Below are 10,102 nucleotides of genomic sequence, written 5' to 3' on the forward strand. Positions count from 1 at the left end.
GTCAAGCTCACGGATCTAACACCCTAACACCCTAGACTAAGCAAGCTTACTACTCAGCCATAGCTACAGAGAACACAGAGATAACAGATGAAGAAAACATGTTGAATCAATAAAATAAAAGAGATAGGGTTCAGGATTCTTCTCAAGAGTGTAGAGATCCTTCTCCCTCTACAATAAGCAAATCCAACAATGGAGTTTTCGGGTCTGGTTCCTCTCTGTAAACTAGCGTAGAATGATAAAGAGAAACAGACAATATGATATATCAAAGCCACAGGTGGCTGGGAGAGAAAATAGGGATAATTAGGGCAAATCCTGTAATGATTGTAGTTTCCTTAAAAATCTCTGCCGCTGGAACACTCATTCGGTACAGTCACTCGGGTTGCTCCGCTATCTGACTGTTCTGCGTGAAAACCCCCAAATTGCATTGTTTTCTGCCTCTTTTGTTCCAGCTGGTCCATCTCCCATCCAATGCAACTCCAGACGTGTAATAATTCCAAAAGGACTAGAAAGACTCGATAAAGACTTGAAAACCAATTTAAAAGCATATATACAAGATGTATAAAACACTATATATCAATTATTGGTGAAATAACCGCTGTTAAGAGAAAGTTCTATTTCGCTTGAATGGCTAACTCATCTATATTACTCGCTGAAGGCTGGCCAGAGATGGGTTCTTCTTCTGTTTTGGACAGGAAAATCTGAGGATTTAGAGGTGCTCGAAACCAAAGGGTATCTCCTCATCATTATCTTCCTGACTATATCACCTTTGCCGGAGATGGGTTCTTCTTCTGTTTTGGAGAGTAGAATCTGAGGATTCAAAAGTGTTAAAGCTTTGGAGACTCCGAGAGTAAGTAAGGAACTCCATCGGCTCGAGAGGCATCTCCAATGGACGGTAAACAAGGTCTGTCTTACATGTCTGAACCATGGCTCTTTCCATTTTAGACAGAGATGAAGGAAGTGAGAGAGAAAGTGGAGGTCAAGAAAGAGACATATAGTATTGGGAGGAGACTTTTTGTGTAAGTGAAAGGCTTTTAATGGAGAAATATTTATAACTCTGCTTTTTCAGCCTTAGTTTTATTGTTTTTTAATCACTATGTTTCTTTTGGAGAACAGTTTTGATGTAAGCAAAAGGTTTCAATGTAGATTTTATTACTCTGCTTTTTAGCCTTCGTTTATTGCTTTTTTTCTTACTCTGTTTCTCTCAAGTAAATTACACTTAACAAATATGCTTTATGTGTTCGATTTTGGCCTTAATGGAGGTCTTCTTTCAGGATCACGTTTTGGGTATGATATTCTTTCATCCCGAAGCTTTTTATGTACTTTTGTGTGCGTTGTTCCTATTATGTGCACCATTAGCCTGGTTACAGAGTTCGTCAACGTGCTAAGAACCAAAACTAAGCCTTCTATTGATGTTTTTCCCTTGCTTTTAGGTTCATGTTTGTTGCCATGCATGCTGTTACTGGTTCTTATGCATTATCTTGGAGCCAAACCCGTATGTCTTGGTCACTAAGATGTATATTACATTCAGTTTTTGAACTTCTGGAGATTTCAGATGATTGATGTTGGCAAGTTTTGTAGGATTCAATTTCCCATGGAGTTCCTCTAGAAGATTTTGGACATGGCCATCCAGATCCTAATTTGACGTAAGAAAAAAAAACTAAGGGGAAGACTCACCATATACACTTAGTATATAATTTTATAAACCTTCTTATATATAGATATGCAAATTGCCAGTGTATAGTCAAGTCAAGAACAACTGCCTGTCTTTTTTTTTTTTTTGTCAACAAGAACAATTGCCTGTCTATCTTAGCAATGGGGGAGTGAAAAGCATGGAGCTCTTTTGCAGCTATAGTTTGCTTCACAAGCATAAATTTCATATTCTATGTTGGGTGTAAGGTTCTCTTTTTAGATAGAAGGTTTTAGTTTAACAAAAACAAGTTACACATGGTGTACAAAAGCATTTTTCTTGAATAAATTTTGCATATGTATTCAAAAAAAATAGATATGCAAATTGGTTGATGTCATGTATCGTAGCGATGGACCTAATTTCTGAGCTGCAAGTGATGGTATGTTTGTGAATAGATATCTTACAAATTTTCTTGGTTTTTTAGCTTTAAGACACATCTGTCATAAATTTAGTCACCATAATTGTGTATTTTCTGAAAGATGATGGTGACAAAAATGGTTTTAGGAAACAAATTCTTTGTATAACTCCTTCAGAATATGTTGCTACTATGGCAGCCAATGCACAAGAAACGTTTCCATATTTTCGTTCTGGTCCTAAGGTGGGATTGCTTTGCATATTATGTACATGTATATATAGTGACGCTTAAATTAAAATTGCATAAAGTTGAATCTTTCTTTCTTAGGGGTCAATCAATTTCACCAAACAGTGTATATACCTGCTTTACAACCAAACTAACCGAACTAATGTTTATGTAACAGAAAGTATAGATGTATGTATCACATTTTAAAGAAATATATATATATATATATATATATATATATATGTATATATGTATATATATATGTATATATGTATAAATAAAAGTATCAGTGCATTGATCTATGTTTATATAGAATCTATATGATATCAATAAGAATAAACATAATTAGTAAAAACTAATATTATTTTAATTTGAAAACAACAAAAAAAAATTGAATGTTCATTAAAATTTAACATGGTTTTTATTGTTTGCTCACTTGCACACGTGACCGTAATACTAATTTTTTAATAATTACACAGAAGAAATAAGATATGCTATAATTATACAAAAATATGAAACAATAAATAAATCAAATTATATCAACACATCAAACATATTAAAATATCTTCACATCCTTTTTTTTTGTCACAGTTTTTTCGCTAGCCAATATATCTTCACATCCAAATAAGATTACATTATATACAGTGGCGGACGCAAGTAGTAACGTACGGGGGCACGTACCCCCATCTAATTTTATTTTTCCTACAATAATTAGTACCAGCTTAAGAAATGTCTTGCAACTCTAGAACTAGACATACTGAAAAAATGTCATGTTCCCCATCTAATTATGATGCTGCGTCCGCCCCTGATTATATACACATTCGACCCATTTCAATTACAGTGTAAAGAAAATGGTCATACGTATAAAAAGATTTAGATGTGTTTGAATTAAAAAAAACATAACAAAAAGATATGATAATAGTTAGAATAGTACAAGTTAGAGAACATGTTTGACAGCAAAATAAAAACTTACACACATCAAATATACATAAATTTAAAAATTAACAAAATATAATCTCTCCTGCTTGAGTAACAACGAGCAACACTACGACGGTTTAACGTCGTCTTCACGGGTCTGTACCAAAAAAATATGCGGAAACTCAAACCATCAACAAGCTGCCATGTCAATGACATGGATAACAACTCCAAGCTTTGCTTCTATTTCAAGCAAGTCCGTAAGTTCATAGTCATCCTTTGAGATGACTTTACCGGCTCGACCATAAAATGCAACAACAATACACATCAATGTTCCTTGCATTTTGCGCTGCATCGAAAATATTTGCCACAAGTTTTCACGGAAATTAATATATGGATTGATTGCTATATTTGATGTTTCAAAACCAAATTAGTTGTCCAAGTAAATATTCTAAAAAGTACTGAAGTGCAAATGTACGAATAACACAATAGGCTGGTGTTGATAAGACTAATCGATTGTATCACACTGCCAATCAAGTGAGTATACAGAAATGTTTACAAAAGTTGTATATCTTCAAAAACCAATACATCACATTCCGAGCGTAGCGCGGATAGGCCTTAGTGTTAAAAAAAAAACCTCTCTTCCAAACCAAATCAAAAACAAAAATAAAGCAGAATTTTATTTCTCGATACAGGTAATATAATGGGTAACACAAAAAGACGGATGGTTTTTACAATAAATAACTGCTTATCTATGATTTATTTTGCTTCTAAAAAATAACAATCAGAGTATTTATACATAGTAAGAAAAATAGTTTTCAACACAATGCTGAAGCAATCATGCTTTGGCTAAGGTAACTTTGATGAAACTTCGTAACTCTGTTTGAGACCTGTTTTCGAGTATCCTATTAAATATTAATGAATGTTTGTTCAAAAAAAAGTAAGAAAAATACTTTTCAATAATGATCTATAAATTCTGTAAATTAAATATCTGTATGAATTTTAAATATTCAAAAAAATTAATTATTTTAAATAACTGTTTTAATTTCTTTTTTTTATATTTAAAATAAAATGGATAAAATTAAAAAGATCATAGATCATCATCACAACATTAACAGAAGAATACCACACTGTAGCCTTTTAAAAAACCTTGCATATATATCCCCGAGTTTGCGGGAAAAAGGGTTTTTAATTCCCAGACTATTTGTAATAGGCAATTTAAATACTGAAGTTTTATTTGCATCAGTTACAAAAAAAAAAAAAAGTTTTAGTTGCACTTTTTTATTCCCCAATTTAATGATGACTTGGCAAATTAAGTATCCAAAAAGTCAGACGTCATAACCCGTTAATATTATATGAAACGGCGTTTGTGATTTTCCTTGAAAACAAAGAAATCCCCAAACTGAAACCCTAGATCGAGTGCAGAGAGATTTCCAGCGTGCGTGATTGTGAAGACGTTCACCGGAAGACGAGGAAGAGCACGAAATAAGCTTCAAATCCAAAGGGGCTCATCAAATCCCATAGTTTTTGAAGTTCCAGATGTTTCTTTTCCTCCCACAGTTCACGAAGGTTTTAAAGTTCCTGAAGTTTCAATAACCACTAAGAAAAAAAGGTAAAATCAGTTCCTTTCATGTTAATAATTCTTATTATTGATTCTTGTAATTGATTATGTCGCATGATGACTTCTTATTAGGACACGAGATGAAGAAGGCTCTGGATTTGATGAAGAAACAATGAGACGTGAGGATGAAGAAGAAACAATGGTACATCGTAATGAACAAGAAGCTATGGACTCGGGTGAGAATTCATCTGTTGAGGCAGATGATTGTAAGGTTATTGTTGAAGATATGGCTGGATATAAGGAGTCTGAACCAGTGCTGCACTCAAATGATAATGAGCTTCTCGATGTACCAATTCGTGAAGACGATAATTTTAGAGAAGCTGGCTGTGAAGATGGAAATGAAAACTACGAGGGTAATGAAGATAGTGGCGATGATATCTGGGACGACGATCACATACCGGATCCATTATCAGATGATGACCGTCATGAAGTAGAAGAAGAAGGAAGGCAATTCAACTATGGAGATGATGAAAATTTAGCTTTAGGAAAGACGTTTAATAACGCTGAAGAATTCAAGTATGATGTTCTCAAGTACTCGTTGAAGACGCAATACGACATAAAGTTCTATAAGTCATCAGCTGATAGGCTTGGAGCACGGTGCACACAATATGAAAAGGAAAAATGTGGCTGGAGAGTGTAATGTTCTTTCGAGAGGGGTAGGAACAAGCTGATGGTGAAAGTCTTCATAAATACTCATATTTGTGTTAGATCCGGCTATACTAAGTTGTTCAAGTGTGGAACAATAGCACAACTTTTTGAGGAGAGACTTCGAATTAATCCAAAAATTAGGTCACATGTGATGGTTGAAGAGATAAAAAGAGAGTATAACATGATTGTGACCTTAGAACAATGCAGAAGAGCGAAAGCAACACTTGCACCAGAAGAAAAGCTGGTCATGAAGCCCATTTTGCTAGACTTTGGGATTATCAGGAAGGTACTTTCATCGAATGTTGGATCAACAATGGAGATTGAGACAATTCCAGGACCATTTCCTGGAAGCAAACAAAGATTTTACATGTTGTATATGTGTTTTGAAGCCTTGAAATCATCTTGGAAGGAGTCATGCAGACCCATTATAGGACTGGATGCTGCTTTTATGAAATGGGATATAAAAGGCTAAATGCTAGCTGCTGTCGGTAGGGACGGGGATAATCAATTTTCCCAATAGCTTGGGCTGTCGTTGAAGTTGAGGATAATCCTAATTGGCTATGGTTTGTGCAACTACTGAAAAATGATTTAGGACTTGAAGATGGGGAGGCAGTTACAATAATCTCAGACAAGCACAGGGTATATGTTTAGGCTTCATTTGTTCATTTATACTTTTTTCTTGCTTTGTACTTAAGCTCAATGTTCATTTGCACAGGGTATACTACATGCAGTTCATGAAGAGCTTCCTAAAGCCGAACACAGAATGTGTGCTAGACACATTCTAGAGAATTGAAAGAAGACAAACAAAGACATTATTCTTGAACGTCTATTTTGGAAAATAGCAAGAAGCTACACACCAGCAGCGTTTATGGCCAACTTAAAGGCGCTTAAGAAGTACAATGAAGGGGCTTATGAATCTTTACAGTGTACTGGACCGGCAACATGGTCTCGTGCATTCTTCAAGCTTGGATCTTACTGAGTCGTTTAATAGAAGTGTTAGAGAGTCTAGGAGGAAACCTCTTCTTGATATGCTGACAGAGGTGAGGAGAAAGACCATGGTGAGGAATGCAAAGAGAACTATTTTGACCAATCGGTGGAATAAAACATTCACTCCAAGAGCAGATAAGGAGATTGAGCTTAATAGGCAGAAAGCTCGAGACTGCATTAGGCATATGACCACTGGATAGATTCATGAGATAGAGTATCACGATGATGCATACACCGTTAACATGATTGAAAAAATATGTGGTTGTGGCTACTGGCAATTGAATGGTCTGCCTTGTATGCATGCTATGTGTGTCATTACAACAACAAGGTTAGATCTCAATGATTATGTGTCTGATTTCTACTTGACCTCAAAATGGCGACAGCTATATGCACATGATATGAAGCCGGTTCAAGGGATGAAAATGTGGTTACGGTTAGGTCGAGCCCCAATTCTGCCACCTCCTTCACGATTCAATCGTGGAAGACCAAATAATTATGCTGGGAAGAAAGGTCCCCATGAGTCTACATCTAATCCACACAAGCTTACTCGCCATGGTTGTGTAGGAACTTGCTCAAACTGTAGAAAAGAAGGCCATAACAAGACTAGGTGTCCCAATCCAAACGCAGCTCCTCCACCAAAACGTCCTAGAGGTCGTCCACGTAAAGAACATGTTTGAAATGGCTTACTCACTTCTTGAGTCTGACATTGTCTTATTATCTTAATTTTGGTGCTTATTGTCTCTAGGGAGAGTCTTCAAACTGTGGAGAAAGAACATCTCAAGGCTCATCACAAGTTCCTCCTTCTCAATCATTACAAGGATCATCGCAAGAAGCATCACACCAAGCATCACAAGGGCGTTTCTGGTTCTCTACCTAATTACGTGCACTTGTGATCTTAAGTAACAATATCTCTCAGCTCTGTATGGATTTTGGATAGTGGTTATCATTTTTGTTTCGGTTATGTAAGGATTCCGACCTTTGGTCATGTAGGATCTTATGCCAAGTAACCTCTTTTTATAAACTCTAAACTGCTCTAATTTTTTTTATATATCTCTGAGATTAATAAGATAGAGGTAGGGGAACTACCAACGAGTACAGAGTGTCCTCAAAATAGAGGAGGAACACTTTCAGTTCAAAAAAATAAAACTTAAAAACGCAGCAGAACTAAATAAATCAGCACAATATCAGTGGATACCAAAGGAGCCGAGGTAAAATGGAGACGGACATAGGTTCGAAGCCTTCAAACCGATAGTGGTATCATATCCCAGCCAAGACGCATCATGCTCCTCCTGCTTCCTGCAAAATAAAAGATGGTAACCAATGAAGACCACTTCTAGCAACATAAGATTGGAATCTACAATCCCTAGTTACACTCTCAGCTATCTCTGCTGCCACCAGATTACGAGATTCAGACCTATGTTCTAAGCTCCATGGGAAGAGTGCAGGCAGCATCCGAGATATCCCGCTAACAAGAGTTTGAAACACATGAAACTTCTCAGGATGCAGGAGAGCCTCCGTGGCCAGCGTGTCTGACGTTTTTTATTTAACAACGCAAAAGATTTTTAAAAACTGACTTTTGAGATAAAAACTAACGGAACGTTAATAACTTCAAGTCTGACTTTTTTTATCTTTAATTTGCTTAGTCAACATTAGATTGAGGAATAAAATCGAGCAAGTGAAACTTGAGTATTTAAATTGCCTATTACAAATAGTGTGGGAATTAAAAGTTCATTTTCCCCCCAGTTTGCTCCAGGTTAAATAGTTGGACTTTTGTTTTTCCATGGCCAATTACTATTTCACATCCAGGTTTAATAGTTGGGCTGCAGTCATTGGCTTCCTCCAACTCACCTCATCACCGCCGTCACGCAGTACCAAAAGTTACTCCGACTGTAAATCCGGTAATTAAAGTTTCCATTAACGTGAGTGACTTTAACCCTCCTCCCACTTTGTCGCATTCAATTTTCACCTGTTCCTCTTCCATGGTTACTGAGAAATCTACTTCAATTCAATTTCATTCTACTGTATCTGGAAGATGACTCAGTTTTTTTTTTTGTTGGTTCACAATCACAAGTGGAATATAAGAATTTGAATGTGTTTTCAGCAATTTGGTTTCAACCAAGGAAACTCATCATTAACTGTGTAGTTTATTGGAGATGCCAGTATATTTACGAACTCATCTCTGCGCCATTGGCAGCAGATGGGTGGTTTGAGTATTCAAGAGGATATGTTGGTAGACAAATCTATCAGAAGCTCCGTTAATTCTCGTGCCTCGGTTCTAAAGGTTAGAGAATGATCATCTTCTCTATTGACATTTAACACTCTACTTGAAGAATGTACTAATCGATCATATTCAATTGGAAAATCATAGCCAGTATTGATTGTATGTGGATGCCTTGTCCCGTTGTTTCTATCCATTGTTTGGCTGCTCTTCCATCATATTCACCATCAATGAGTATATATGTTCCAAAAAACAGTAACAATGAGGAAAAGTGAAGGGCTCCCTGATTTCCAGAACCATATCTTCTAAAAGTGATACGATGATGCCATGGGTCTGTCTAGCCATTCAAGATGTACTTTTCCTGGCAATTGACGTTAATGTAAGTCATGGATGCTAAAACAGTTTTGCAAGGAAACTTTAAGTGTGATCAAAAGAGTTAACCTTTATATCAGTGTTGTGAAGCTATCAGCAAGCCGTGTAAACTGTTCCTAGAAGGAATGGCTTTGTCACAGAAGATTTTGATGCAGTCATTGGTAAGGTGATATGCAATGGATAGGAAACAAAGGAAGCATAGAGCTGGTATAAACAAGTGCTGATGTGTAGCTTTAATTAGTTAATAGAGTCAGTTTGTCAACGGACCTTGGCTATATAAAAGGATCCGAGATCAGTTGTAGTTTCTCATGCCGTTGTTGCATCAGGAATTGCGCTCGTTCTCAGGTTGTCGAGACCAAGAGTTTTGGGAGCTTTCAAGATCATACGCTTGAGCTCTGTGTACTTCTATTTGGTTGTTCAATAAAATTGCAAATTCTTATCATAAGAGTACTCAAGTGAAGTTGGCAGCGAATTGACCAATGAGTGACCAAGTTCAATCTAAAAATGTATCATGTTTATCATTTTGGATCAATGCTATTTATTCCATTTATGCAGATACTGTTTCATAAGTGAAACTGTCCAAGGAATGAGAAAATCAAACGATTTGGTTCAAGTCAGTACATATTGAAACAACGTGAACTACAGGACAGACTAGTTTGACCCTCGAGTTACACAACATAACAAACACACACAAATAACACTAAGAGCATGATCATTGGAGATATTCCGCTAAGAACCTCACCCTAAGAACTTCCCAATAATCATGTTCTAAACAAGCAACAAAAATACAAAACATAACAAAGAGTAACCAAGTCAAACCTCAGATGAACGGCTGTGCCATGAGGTCCCCCGTACGAGAAGCTGTTGTTGCTGTATTTCTCCACGCTGTAGTAGGTAGCGTTGGTAGCTCCTACTATCAGCCGGGAAACAGGAACGAACTCCCCTGGGCTGAGCGCAACCTGTAGATCCCTCACGTGCGTCTCTATCGCTGCCGGGACGGTAACCAGAACCCATCTCAGTAGTCGTATGTCGCCCCGATGCCCTGATGTCGACGATCTCTCCCCCCCCCCCCCC

The 10,102-nt window shown here is 36.8% G+C and overlaps 1 protein-coding gene across 1 annotated transcript in view; it reads right to left on the reverse strand.

Annotated features, from left to right (window-relative positions):
- Window positions 1–9,334: 9,334 nt before the first annotated feature.
- LOC106330357 overlaps window positions 9,335–10,102 on the reverse strand; it is a 4,775-nt gene continuing 4,007 nt past the window's right edge. The window contains exon 4 of the mRNA XM_013768835.1: window positions 9,335–9,433. Within this exon, the coding sequence (XP_013624289.1) occupies window positions 9,335–9,433 (99 nt within the window). The remainder of the gene's footprint in view (window positions 9,434–10,102) is intronic.

Source organism: Brassica oleracea, chromosome C3 (genome assembly GCF_000695525.1).
Source record: "Brassica oleracea var. oleracea cultivar TO1000 chromosome C3, BOL, whole genome shotgun sequence".
Classification (NCBI taxonomy): domain Eukaryota; kingdom Viridiplantae; phylum Streptophyta; class Magnoliopsida; order Brassicales; family Brassicaceae; genus Brassica; species Brassica oleracea.